This window comes from Vigna radiata, unplaced genomic scaffold (assembly GCF_000741045.1).
Source record: "Vigna radiata var. radiata cultivar VC1973A unplaced genomic scaffold, Vradiata_ver6 scaffold_421, whole genome shotgun sequence".
Lineage (NCBI taxonomy): Eukaryota > Viridiplantae > Streptophyta > Magnoliopsida > Fabales > Fabaceae > Vigna > Vigna radiata.
Window position 1 is genome coordinate 114,394 of NW_014542170.1, and position 13,672 is coordinate 128,065.

The window sequence follows — 13,672 nt, forward strand, 5'->3', positions numbered from 1 at the left end:
ATCTGAACTCCGATGCTAGAGCAACTTGCAATATAAAGGAATGAAAATGATATGTATCAAAAGTCCATTTCTCATTCAAATCGATCGTACTTTTATCACGTCATCTAACGGAAAATTTATAGTTAAAATTAATAATAATGCATAGTTATTTTGTTAAAAATAGATTTTAAATATAATTTAATTTCATAAAATTAACTTTAGTCAATATCAAAATTTAGGCATGTACATCTTAATTACCCTTTAGGTAGGAAAACATGACCTGGACATCATTTCAATAAAAAGAGAGAGGTTCGGGATGATATAATACATTGACTTCACGCGATATAATTATGCAAAAGAAAGAAATATTCCTGATGTAATTAAATATGCCAAAAAAAGGAACTGTAATAACATTTAGTAAGTGAAAAAAATAAATAATGTTATGCATTTGTGGCAGAAATAAAAGAAAAAGGTTTTGGTGAATATTTGTTTGATAAGTTAATAAATAATTAATAAAATTAAAAATTGTGTATATAAATAATAGGAGGGAAGGGATAGGTGTGGCATGAAACGGAAGACAGAGGTTGAGGAAGCGAAGGGAAGGAAGTGTAATGGAATCACTGTGATAGATTTGATTTGAATAGAATTGAATTGAATTGAATTGAATTTTTGTGAGAGGATGTGGAGGCTGAAGGTGGCAGATGGTGGAAAGGATCCTTACATTTTCAGCACAAACAATTTCGTAGGGAGACAAATATGGGAGTATGATCCAGACGCCGGTAGCAGCGAGGAACGCGCCGAGGTGGAGGCAGCCAGAAACAATTTCTACCAAAATCGCTTCAAGGTCAAGCCCTGTGCTGACCTCCTTTGGCGCTTTCAGGTACCTACCTACTCTTTTCTTTTTACTACCAAAACTCTCTCTCTCTCTCTGTGACTAATCTCACATTCCTTTCCATCATCATCATCATCATCTGCATAGGTTCTGAGAGAGAATAACTTCAAACAAACAATTCCTAGTGTGAAGATAAAAGACGGAGAAGAAATAACTTATGAGAAAGTGACGGCAGCGGTTAAAAGAGGCGCATATCATCTATCTGCATTGCAGACCAGTGATGGCCATTGGCCTGCGCAAATTGCAGGTCCTCTGTTTTTCCTTCCTCCTCTCGTAAGTACCACACCTTCTGCTTCTTAAATTTCTCATCATATTATGTTTATCACTTTTCCTTTCTAATTTCGATCAACAACAAATACTTGTATTCTTTCATTTTTATTTGATTTCAAATCCAACCCTCTCTCATCAGTTTCAAGCTTGCCGACCCTGAGCTTTCTCATCATTATCATCCCTTTCAAAAAAAAAATTAAATTAAAATTAAAAATAACCATAAACATTCTATTATAATTAAACTTCAATTTAAAATGATTAATTTTATATAATTAAACTTTTTTTGTTCTAATTTAACTTTAAGATGGATACTATTTTTCCTAACAAATGAAATCATATAAAACAAAAACAAATAACAATATATAAGTGTTTGTTTACAAGTTATTTTTCAAATATGATTAAAAAAGTTGTATGATAAAACATCAATTGAAATGAATTTGACTTTTAGAGAAACAGTTTAAATAAATTCTCACAAAATATATTTTTCATAAAAAAGAATTTTAATTCTAAATCAAGGTATAAAAATATATAAAATACGTTAATATTATTTTACTAATAATCTTATTTTGATTATTTAACTTTAAAAAAACTTAAATAAAATTCGTTAATAGTGATGAAGATTTTTTTATAAGGCTCTTGTCTGATAGAAATATGTGGCTACAAATATTTTTTTTTTGTGGGTGTTAGATTCTGTATTTTCCTTCGTATGTTTAATATGATGTAACAAATTTAATTCAATTTTAAATTACTCTATAATAAAATAATAAGCAAGATTACTGCAGTGCAAGTGTTAAAACACCTTTAATTATCATAAAATAATTAATCTCTAAAATATTGTTTTCAGAATTAAATAAATCTATTATAAACAAAATTGATCGATGCAATTTTATATATAACTTAGAAAGCAAGTTTTATATATTTATATAATATTAAAAGAAAAATCACCGTTGCAATGAGATTACCAAATTTTCAATAAATTGAATATGAATAAACGAGGTCAATTAAGTTGAATTAATTGAATTTTCTGTTAAGATCAACCCGGTACGTATGTCTGTCATGAAGTCAACGTAGGTTGAACATGGTCTTATATATTATATACAAATTCAGTCACTAAAGTGTCTTTCATTAGAAAATTATTTAAATAAATCATGACTGAGAATTATGATTTCACAAGCAAGTTTTTTCTATTTTACAAGCAAAGCAAGTTTGACAAGCAAGTTTTAATTCAGATAAGATACAATTTCGCAAGGAAATTATTTTATCATTTCACAAGCAACTTTTATCTATTTGAATTAATTCCAAAACTTAATTATTTTTTCCATCTAATTATAAATAATACCATATTTTAGGTGGTTATGAATTGTTATACCTGTTTTAAGGACTTTCTCCCAATCATTATTCTTTCTGAAATATTGGTTTATTTATTCATCAATACAAATAGCCTCCAATCAGTTCGAAAACTTCATATTGCATTTTACAATATTAAATACCTGTTTAATTTTTAAATCTTTACATATATTTAAATGATTTAACACACGGTAAAGCAAAACAAAATGAAAGATCTTTTGGGAGTGATAAATAAATTTAGTTAATAATATTTTTATTTAATCGGCATAAGGAAAATATTTTATAAAACATAAAACGTTAACTTTTAACTTTTATATAAAAAGAAAAACAGGATTAAATTTTCTCATATATTTTTGTTATTTTTTAAATTAAATGAAAAAATAATATTAAAATTTATTTTAATATTTTATTTAAATTTTAAATTCTAAGCATAAATTGTGCTTTTCTCTTAAACATTGTGTATAAACTTTATTTTAAAATAAAGATGTCTGTTTTTAGTAATCTGACTTTCACATCTCATAATTTTTCATTATTCAGATCTCACATTTTTTTAATAAGTAATATATTTTTATGATTTTAATAACATATAATTGATTTATCTTCTTTTTCTCAAAAATTATTTTAGTATTCTGATCACATATCTCAGTTTTTCATTAGGCATTCAGATCTCATGTTTTTAATAAGTAATATAATTTTATGATTTTAGTAACATATAATCGATTTATATATTCTATTAAAAAATAATATATTTGTTATAACATAAATAATAATTAATTAGGAATTAAATATTAAATTTTTTAATATAAAAATTAAAGATTATTTTATGAAAAAAATTAAACAATTTATTTATATAAAAATTATTATCAATTCCTCTTAGGTCTTCTTAACTAACATTTATATATTGTCAAAATGATTAATGAACTGAGATTTATTCTGAATGTGTGAAAATTTATTGAATCAAAAGAGAAATTAGTTTCTAACTTAGTAGGTTAGGAATAACTCATTCGACACACATCATAATCTACTTTTACATTATAATTCATCTTCCATATTTATTTATATTTATACTTGTATTAAAAAATATATAATAATAAGTTCATAAATTAAACCATATATTTTATAGGTTTTATTTATTTTATATTAAAAATATATATTTTTTAAAATATAGAAAAAAATTATAATCTAGAGATGGTATAATTTTATTATATTTCTAATACATAATAATTAAACCATTCAACTTTTCTATAAAATTTATTTGTTTTTTTATATTTTAAAACTTTAAGTTTTTATTCTCACAGCTTTTTTATTTAAATGTTATTTTATTTCAAGTTAAAGTAAGGAAGGAAATGTTACTCCATTAAAATGAGAAATAAAAAATGTGAACCTTATCTGTTGAAAGAAGTTCTTTGTTATAGTAATTAAATTCAATACGCTGCAATGCAAAAAATAAAAATAAAAAAACAATAATATAATATCCTTATTCTCTATTTTTATTTTTTTTTCTGGAACCAAACTTATCAAAGAATGAAAATAGGAATTTATTCATTAATAGAATGATTCAATTTTTTTAAGTCATGCTGGACCACTGAATGCTCCAAGTTTGGAAACTTTAGGTACATGAAATTGGAAGTGAGCCCTATGATCAAGAGTCCAATATAAAATTCAAGTCTATTATTCTTATGGATTAAAGAATATTAAATTTTTACTTGTTGAAAACATGGCAGGTATTCTGTAATTAAACCATTCAACTTTTCCATAAAAAAGATATAATTATTTTTAATATTTTAAAACTTTACACTTTAATTTTGGCATCTTTTTATTTAAGTGTTATTATGTATCAAGTTAATGTAGGGTAGGGAATGTTACTCCATTAAAATATGAAATAAAAATTGTGATAATTATTTGTTAAAAACATAATAAAATGTCTATTTAAAAATTAAAGAATACGTGAATTTTTTTTAATAAAAAATAAGAAATATGTGGCTTTATGTAAAAAAAAAAAACGAGTTTCCTTTATGATGATCTCAACAAAATTAAATGTATTTTTTCTTAATTGAAGTTCTTGATCGGTCTTCAAAAAATAGTATACATAAATTTTTGTGAAAAAATTGTGTTTTTATCGTTCTTCAAAAAAAAGTTCTTTGTTACAGTAAATTAAATTTAATACTCTATGCAACAACAAAAAAAAGTAATAATATAATATCCTTATTCTCTATTTTCTTTTTGTTGGAACCAAAGAATGAAATAAGAATTTATTCATTAATAAAATGATTCAATTCTTTTAAGCCTAAACTTTGGAAACTTTATTATGGTACATGAAATTGAAAAAGAACCTTACATTTAAGAATCCAATATAAAATCAAAGTGTATTATTCTTATGGACTAAACGATATTAACTTTTACTTGTTGAAAACATGGCAGGTATTCTGCATGTATATTACAGGGCATCTGGAATCAGTATTTCCAGAAGAGCATCAGAAAGAAATTCTCCGCTACATATACTATCACCAGGTATACATGTAAATTTCAAGATACGTTTATCAAGTGTGAAGTAAAGAGAAAGAATTTTAACATATTTCTGTCAAAAATTTTGTACCATGATGTTTATAATCTGCCCACTGCAAAATGATAACTTATAGTATCTGTTTGGTGGTTCCATTTAAAAGAATGAAGATGGAGGATGGGGACTACATATTGAGGGTCACAGCACCATGTTTTGTACTGCACTGAATTATATATGTATGCGGATTCTTGGAGAAGGACCAAATGGAGGTCATGACAATGCTTGTGCTAGGGCAAGAAAGTGGATTCAGGATCATGGAAGTGTAACACACATACCTTCATGGGGAAAAACTTGGCTTTCGGTATTCTTTTTTTTTTCTCTTTTTTTACATAAATATGAATACACAAACTAACAAAACTAGAATTAATGTATTTACTGAAACAAATGGGTCTCATTACTTTTGCAGATACTTGGTGTATTTGATTGGTGTGGAAGTAACCCAATGCCTCCAGAGTTTTGGATCCTTCCTTCCTTTCTTCCTATGCACCCGGGTAGAGTTGATTTTATAATTTTGTCACTCTTCAGTATAGATTTTTGTTGAATCATTAACTTTCATTCTTAATTATTGCAGCTAAGATGTGGTGTTACTGTCGATTGGTGTACATGCCTATGTCTTACTTATATGGAAAGAGGTTTGTTGGTCCAATTACGCCTCTCATTTTGCAATTGAGAGAAGAACTATTTGCAGAACCCTATGAAAAAGTTAACTGGAAGAAAGCGCGTCACCAATGTGCAAAGGTGAAAAACACTATCTTCGATTATTAACCATTTATGGGGTCTTGTCATGAGTAAGAATTTGTAATTTTTTATTCTATGAATAATCGCAGGAAGATCTGTACTATCCTCATCCTTTGATACAAGATCTAATATGGGACAGTTTATACATATTTACGGAGCCATTACTAACTCGTTGGCCTTTCAACAAGCTGGTTAGAGAAAAAGCTCTTCAGGTGACAATGAAACATATTCATTACGAAGATGAGACCAGTCGATACATTACCATTGGTTGCGTGGAAAAGGTTAGTATCTATTAAAAGAGTGCATTTCAAATTTTGTCCTTACAATTCAAAAGAAAAAGCCATTCAAATATATATGTCACCAACATTTATATATTTTTCAGGTTTTATGCATGCTTGCTTGTTGGGTGGAAGATCCAAATGGAGATGCTTTCAAGAAGCATCTTGCAAGGGTGCCAGATTACTTATGGATGTCTGAAGATGGAATGACCATGCAGGTACACACCTGTGCATGCACTTTCTTAACCAAAACCAGTGCATTAATTAATTTTGATTGATTAATGCACCTGTCTATACAACGCAGAGTTTTGGCAGTCAAGAATGGGATGCTGGTTTTGCAGTTCAAGCTTTGCTTGCCACTAACCTAGTTGAGGAAATTGGTCCAGCACTAGCAAAAGGGCATTATTTCATTAAGGAGTCGCAGGTTTGCTTAATTTTTACTATAAGTATATGGAAGAATCACGATTTTACCTTCCTTTAGTTATGGAGGGTAAATTCTACAGTGAATCTACTTTAATCCAAATTATATTCTTGTTTCGTAGGTAAGGGATAACCCTTTTGGAGATTTCAAGGGTATGTATCGTCATATTTCAAAAGGATCTTGGACATTCTCTGATCAAGACCATGGATGGCAAGTTTCTGATTGCACAGCGGAAGGCTTGAAGGTAACTAATAACTTAATCTAAATATTCATCAATGATCACAAACAAATATACGTTAATCTGGATAAACTCTCTGTGTTTTAGTGTTGTCTACTTCTATCCATGTTGCCACCAGAGATTGTGGGAGAAAAGATGGAACCCCAAAGGTTATATGATTCAGTCAATGTCCTGTTGTCGCTTCAGGCAAGTAAACCAAGAAATTATATTCGTGAAATGTGTTTCCTACCATGTAATATACTCTTCTCTTAAAGACTTATATTTGAATCAACAAATTTTTTTTTTTTTTTCTTTTGATATTACAGAGTAAAAAGGGTGGTTTAGCTGCATGGGAGCCTGCGGGAGCTCAAGATTGGTTAGAAGTAAGCATTAGATGAATTAATGATGCAAACGTAAATCATTATTTGATTAAATAAAGTGATTGAGTGTCTGGTTAATTTCCAGTTACTAAATCCGACGGAATTTTTTGCGGACATTGTGGTTGAACACGAATACGTTGAGTGCACTGGATCTGCAATTCAAGCTTTAGTTTTGTTCAAGAAGTTGTATCCAGGGCATAGGAAGAAAGAGATAGAGAATTTCATAATCAACGCAGTTCGATTCCTGGAAAATACACAAACAGCTGATGGTTCGTGGTACGGAAATTGGGGAGTTTGCTTCACTTACGGTTCTTGGTTCGCACTTGGAGGTCTAGCAGCTGCTGGCAAGACTTACACCAATTGTGCTGCTATTCGTAAAGCCGTTAAATTTCTGCTCACAACACAGAGGGAGGACGGTGGATGGGGGGAGAGTTATCTTTCAAGCCCAAAAAAGGTTTCTATTTCAATGCTTTTACTCAATAACTCTTCTTCAACTTCATCATCACTCCACAATCATAACATTACTAAATGAAAATAATGTAGATTTATGTACCGCTAGAAGGAAGTCGATCAAATGTTGTTCATACAGCATGGGCTCTCATGGGACTCATTCATGCTGGACAGGTTTGCTCTCTAGTACTGTGTTTTTTTTAATCATTTATGTTTTTTTTTTTTCTGCTAATTGTCATCAAATCTTGTAATATGTTTCTCTCTTCGTTTTCAAATTGCTATATACAGGCAGACAGAGACTCTACTCCTCTTCATCGTGCTGCAAAGTTGCTCATCAATTCTCAGTTGGAAGAGGGTGATTGGCCCCAACAGGTGCATATCAATCCTTTGATGTTGAAAAAGTCTCGTATATTGATGATTGTACTTGATAAACAATATGAAAAATGATGCTCCCTGATTGTGTTTGGATTTCTAATGGTTTGTTTTGACTTCCGGCAGGAAATCACTGGAGTGTTCATGAAAAATTGCATGTTGCATTATCCAATGTACAGAGATATTTATCCAATGTGGGCTTTAGCTGAATATCGTAGACGAGTTTCGTTGCCTTCCGATTAAGCATACAAAAGATTCATATCGACTGTGGCAAATAAAATCAAAGAGTTGCACAATCACGCTTAATCAATTTTCTCCTTGGCACAATTTTTTTATTTCATGTTGGTTTGAATATGTATAGTTGTTCTTCAATGTTCCTCCTACGATGAAAACATAGATTTATTACAATAATGTGCATCTACCATCAGAGGGTATGAAGAACATAAAAATGTCACTAAGGTAATTCATTTTTCATTCATGCCCAGTAAATAATGCAGAGCCTACATTAACTACGCCATCTCTACAAATAATAACATTATATAAATTCAAAATATACTTTTAATAAAATAATACATTTCAGATTATCCAATACAAATGTATGTTTGAATTTAATTCAATACATAATGTTATTGAGATTATTCATTTTTTTATTAATGCCCAAGTTTTCAAAGTAAGAACCGTCCAATACAAGTTCTATTAATTCAATACATAATGTTATTGTTATTGAGATTATTCATTTTTTTCATTTATTTATGGATGTTCAACTTTTTAGTTCTAAAAAAGGTCTATTCGCTTATTTTGCTTCTTTATTGATATTATGGGCATTCTCGTCACCTTCCAATGTAAAATCGTATCATAGACATAAAATATTCTTTGTAAGTTTCAATTTTATTTTATTTTTTCATTATGAGACTAACAAAATTTTGTACGGTTTGTCAAAATGTTAAGTTTCTTGGTTAATTACATCATAATTTCTAATTGTATATATGAAAAATATTTTGTTAAGAGGAGATAGTTTTTAGTAGTCACACGTTACAGCCAAGAAAATTATTTAATTACAAAAATTGCTATCCCATATTGAATTAAACTATTGACAAGTTTGCATGCCCCACTAAAAATTTATATATGCAGTTGCTATTGAGAAATAATAAAAATCATGTTCCACTAAAAGTATTAACTACATAAAAAGTTATATTCTTTTCAAGAACATGCTTTGCCATATATATTGACTAAAAATACTGGAAACGCCTATTAATAAAATGAACAATATTTACACTAAATAGAGTGTAGCTGATGAGTGACGACGAATGCATACGCAATTGATTTTTGAATCGGAGTCTAAAGAAGTTAGTAGACGAAGAAGCCAATGTTTGCTAAGTTTGGTTCGTTTATCCGTTTGGACGTTTGACTCGGTTGCAGGATTTGCCTAGTTGATGTTAGCTAGGCATGACACTAGTTTTGCTTTTGGGCCTTTGTTTCAAACACAGACAAACAATAATATTTGGGACCCAGCATGCCTATTTTTGAAGAAGAAAAATAAGTTTTTTTTTTGGCCCATAATAGGAGGAGGAGAAGAAGAAATTTGTGGTAGACTATCCATAAAATGGGGAGATGGTTTTCTAGAAATGGTTTTCCAGAAATGGTTTTCCAGTTTGGGATATGCAGACTTTTATTATTAACCATGGAATGTTGAAGAGCAAGAAACGTTGAATAACTATGCAGATGAAAGAGTAATTGGGAAAAAAGTTGCAGAGTTGAGGGAAAAGAAAAGAAGAATAAATAGATAGATAAATGTGGCTTCCAGGTGCAAAGGAATCAATAATTCATCGTAGAGGAAAAGGAAATGGATTGGTGGCAGTTGCTGTAGAAAAAGATAAAAAAGGGAGCAGACAGGCTCTCAAATGGGCTGCTGACACGCTTCTTTCCAGAGGCCAAACTCTTGTTCTCATCCACGTCTTGCACACAACCTCCTCACCTTTTACCAGTAATTCATCAACCAACTTAAACATCATGAATATATTTAACAGTAATAATCATTCATTCAACTTCAACTTCTCACTTTTCAAATGTTTAGGAGGCATACGCAGCACCAACTGGCCAGTTACATCTCCCAAGAAAGACAAACTTGTCAACATTACAAAGGATCTATTTGAAACCTTTCATTGTTATTGTTCACGCAAAGATGTATGTATGAATGTATGAATGTATAGATGTCCATAAAAAACCTGTTTGTTTATTCTTTTCAAATTGCTTACAGATGCTAAATATTTAATTTATCAGATACACTGTCTTGATGTCGTTCTCCAAGACATAGATGTGGTGAAAGGAATAACTGAATATGTCTATTATGCTGCAATTGAGAACTTGGTGGTTGGTGCAGCCTCTAGGCATGGCTTTATTAGGTAAGGTCCGACAGAATTACCTATTCTGATTTTCAACAATAGTGGACAGTACAGGAGCAATCTAATATGTACGCATGTATGTTGTGATTAATGCATACTCATCTTTGTTCAACTAAATGCAGATTCAAGACAAGTACACCAAGCAGCATATTAAAAGGAGCCCCGGATTTCTGTAGTGTGTATGTCATTTCTAAGGGGAGAATATCTTCAGTTAGGAGTGCTGCTCGAAGGGCCCCACATGCCTCCCCACTGCAGAGGCAAATAGAGTCTCTAAATGATGAGAATGGAAGTGAAAACGATACACCCTGTAGGCGGTTGAGCTTCAAAAGTTTGTTTCTTCAAACTAATCTTGTTTTGGTTATCACGTTTAGGTTAAATCTTTCTGATGAAATCACATATTTTGATACATGTTTTAACTTCAGGCAACAGGAAATCATCCAAAGCCATAGGCTTGCAAAGTGAATCCATGAAGTAGGTTTCCTCTTGAAGCCATTTCATACGACAATGAGATTATTTATGACAGTGATATTAACATAAATCATTTCTTGTCCAATCTATGATTGAAGCAAGATACAATCAGGCAGAAGATCAGGGACGATTGGAAGGTTATCCATGGATTTCGCCGAACATGACTCTGACATATCATTTGTAAGCTCTGACAGGCCCAGCAGCGTGCGTTCATCCTCTGTTTTCTATGACCATGTTGAATGTGCCAGAAATAGCCGAACTTCAACCAGTTCAGACCGTAGCTGGGGGTCAACATACATGAAACCGAAGTTCACCGAGCCCTGTTCACCGGACCATTTAGTTTCAGACGAAAGTAGCCGCTCATCACTTTCCAGTTTGCAAAACCATGTGAGCACTTTCCTGTTTTGATCAACTATGTATAGAATGGAATAGGTTACGATGTTTTATTTGTTGGATATCGAGAATCCTGCAACTAACACACAATGTGAACAAAGTATGTATTAGAGGTGATGGTTAATACTTGTTCAGGACGAAGTGGAAGCAGATGTGAGGAGGTTGAGGCTGGAGTTAAAGCAAACTATGGAAATGTACAGTAATGCATGCAAAGAGGCCCTAACAGCGCAGCAGAAGGTAAGTGCTTACGGTAATGATGTTATTTAGATTAAGGGAGGGTGGGAAAATGAAAAGGAAATAGAGAGAATAACGGTGTATGGTACAGTTACTGGAACTGCACAACTGGAGAGTTGAGGAAGAAAAGAAAATCGAGGATGCACGGGTAAACCAGGAAGCAGCAGAGGCAATTGCAGAGAAAGAGAAAGAAAAAAGTAAAGCAGCTAGGGAAACAGCAGAAATGGCAACGAGACTTGCAAGGCTGGAAACAAAGAGAAGAGCAAACGTGGAAGGGAAATGTCTGAAAGAAGCAGAGGAAATGAGGAAAGCGTTGAGAAATCTACAAGAGACAGATAAAAGATACAGGAGATACACATTGGAGGAGATTGAAAAGGCAACAAACGAGTTTTCTGAAGCACAGAAAATAGGGGAAGGGGGATATGGTCCAGTGTACAAGTGTTACCTCGATCACACAGCAGTGGCAGTGAAGATTCTGAGAGCAGGATCAGCACAGGGGGAAACACAATTTAATCAAGAACTGAACATACTAGGGGCCATAAGACATCCCAACATGGTGCTTCTGGTAGGAGCGTGTCCGGAAGAGGGAGTGCTGATATACGAATACATGGAGAATGGAAGCTTGGAAGACTGTCTGTTCGGAGGAAAGAAGGAGGAGATGATGAGTTGGGAGCTGAGGTTTGGAATAGCGGCGGAGATAGCGACGGGGCTGCTGTTCTTGCATCAGACAAAACCAGAACCGTTGGTTCACCGAGATCTAAAGCCCGCAAATATATTGCTGGATCACAACTATGTGAGCAAGATAAGTGATGTGGGACTGGCCAGGCTTCTGCCAGCTGCAGTGGCGGAGAACGAGACGCAGTGCCGCATGACTGCCGCAGCAGGAACCTTCTGCTACATCGATCCCGAGTACCAGCAGACCGGAATGCTGGGAGTTAAGTCTGATGTGTATTCTCTGGGAATCATTATTCTTCAGCTATTGACGGGAAGGCCCGCCATGGGCCTGGCCCTCCAGGTCCAACAATCCATCCAGAACGAGACCTTTGCCCAGATTCTGGACCCATCCGTCCCGGACTGGCCCCTCACAGAGGCCCTCTCCCTTGCCAACTTGGCACTCCAGTGCGCGCAGCTCTGCCGGAAGGACCGCCCTGACCTTGGCACCGTCCTCCTCCCTCAGCTCCAAATTCTCAGAGAGTTTGCCCGCCACCACCATGAACAACCTCCCCAGGAACAGGAAGTCCTCAGCGAACCCACTTCTCAACACTCCGGAAGCCCATCCACCCCTTCCCCCTCGTCAACCCCACCAGCAGACTATGTCTATGTAATTTAAGTGTTAACTTATCATTAAAAAACCAAGGTACGCAACTCAATTTATTCCTTTTGTCTCTCTTTTTTTCCTTTTATTTTTCTTCAAGTATTTTTGTCATTTCTTTGTCTAATTCTTTCATTTCTGTTTAGAAATTATCTTCTTTTTTTTTTTTTTTTTTTCAGATGGTACCACCTAGACGATAGCCAAGTGTATAAATGGTTTCTAAATTGTTAGAATTCAATTTAGAGTAAGTTGTTATTGCTTTAAAATCTCATTATTATTAATTCTTTAATTTTTATAGCCATACTTTTTATTTTATTGTTTTAAAAATGTCATATTTCAACTTATTTGTTTTGGTTGATTTAGAGATATTATATTAGGTTTTTAGAGATAGAGTTTTGAAATTAATGAGATAGGTTTTTATTAGCATGGTTCGATTTTGTTTGAATCATGACTAAGTTTTATATGTTTGTATATTGATATTTGATAGTTTGTCTTTCTTGTGTAGTTTTCTGCTGTGATTATATTTGATAAATGAGCAGAAGACATTTCAAGTTCAAGAGACAATTTTGGACAAAGCTAGGAAGTGTTTGTTGCAGATGTATATTTGGATATATATTTTATTATATAAAACTTTGTTTTGTATAAACTCTTTGCTGGATATATTATAACTGAATTTTATATATATGTGTGTAAATAGTGAAATACAAATGTTATTGGATTTATATATGTCAGATGTGTTATTCATCAATACAATTTATATTTTATTTCAATTTCTAAAGTATTGTTTTTAATATTTAAAATGATTTTAAAAATATTTCTTATATGAATTCTTAGTAGCATTTATTTAGATGTTTTTTATTATAACTGATTTTATCAAAATAAAGTTATCTAGCAGAAAACATTATCCGTTGAATAATTTTTAGAGTACATTTTTTTTATTTAATTCGATAAAATCT

At 32.1% G+C, this 13,672-nt stretch overlaps 2 protein-coding genes across 5 annotated transcripts; both read left to right on the top strand.

Moving 5' to 3' along the window:
* The first annotated feature begins 532 nt into the window (after window positions 1–532).
* On the top strand, window positions 533–8,419 carry LOC106779110 (beta-amyrin synthase). The gene is made up of 16 exons (XM_014667164.2): window positions 533–859; window positions 959–1,144; window positions 4,910–4,999; window positions 5,155–5,352; window positions 5,458–5,542; window positions 5,623–5,789; window positions 5,879–6,070; window positions 6,172–6,285; window positions 6,372–6,491; window positions 6,610–6,732; window positions 6,814–6,912; window positions 7,032–7,088; window positions 7,171–7,539; window positions 7,629–7,709; window positions 7,824–7,907; window positions 8,034–8,419. The coding sequence occupies exons 1-16, from the start codon at window positions 659–661 to the stop codon at window positions 8,148–8,150; spliced, it is 2,283 nt and encodes a 760-aa protein (XP_014522650.1). The 5' UTR covers window positions 533–658; the 3' UTR covers window positions 8,151–8,419.
* A 659-nt stretch (window positions 8,420–9,078) lies between these two features.
* LOC106779099 (U-box domain-containing protein 35) lies at window positions 9,079–13,343 on the top strand. 4 transcript variants are annotated; one of them, XM_014667145.2, is made up of 10 exons: window positions 9,079–9,891; window positions 9,982–10,091; window positions 10,188–10,309; window positions 10,432–10,637; window positions 10,732–10,780; window positions 10,876–11,164; window positions 11,306–11,407; window positions 11,496–12,761; window positions 12,896–12,960; window positions 13,222–13,343. In XM_014667145.2, the coding sequence occupies exons 1-8, from the start codon at window positions 9,699–9,701 to the stop codon at window positions 12,732–12,734; spliced, it is 2,310 nt and encodes a 769-aa protein (XP_014522631.1). In that variant the 5' UTR covers window positions 9,079–9,698; the 3' UTR covers window positions 12,735–12,761; window positions 12,896–12,960; window positions 13,222–13,343. The 4 variants fall into 4 exon arrangements, with proteins under 4 accessions (XP_014522631.1, XP_022632153.1, XP_022632154.1 ...); XM_022776432.1 differs by having other exon boundaries at window positions 9,079–10,091; XM_022776433.1 differs by having other exon boundaries at window positions 9,079–10,091; window positions 13,204–13,331.
* The last annotated feature ends 329 nt before the right edge of the window (window positions 13,344–13,672 follow it).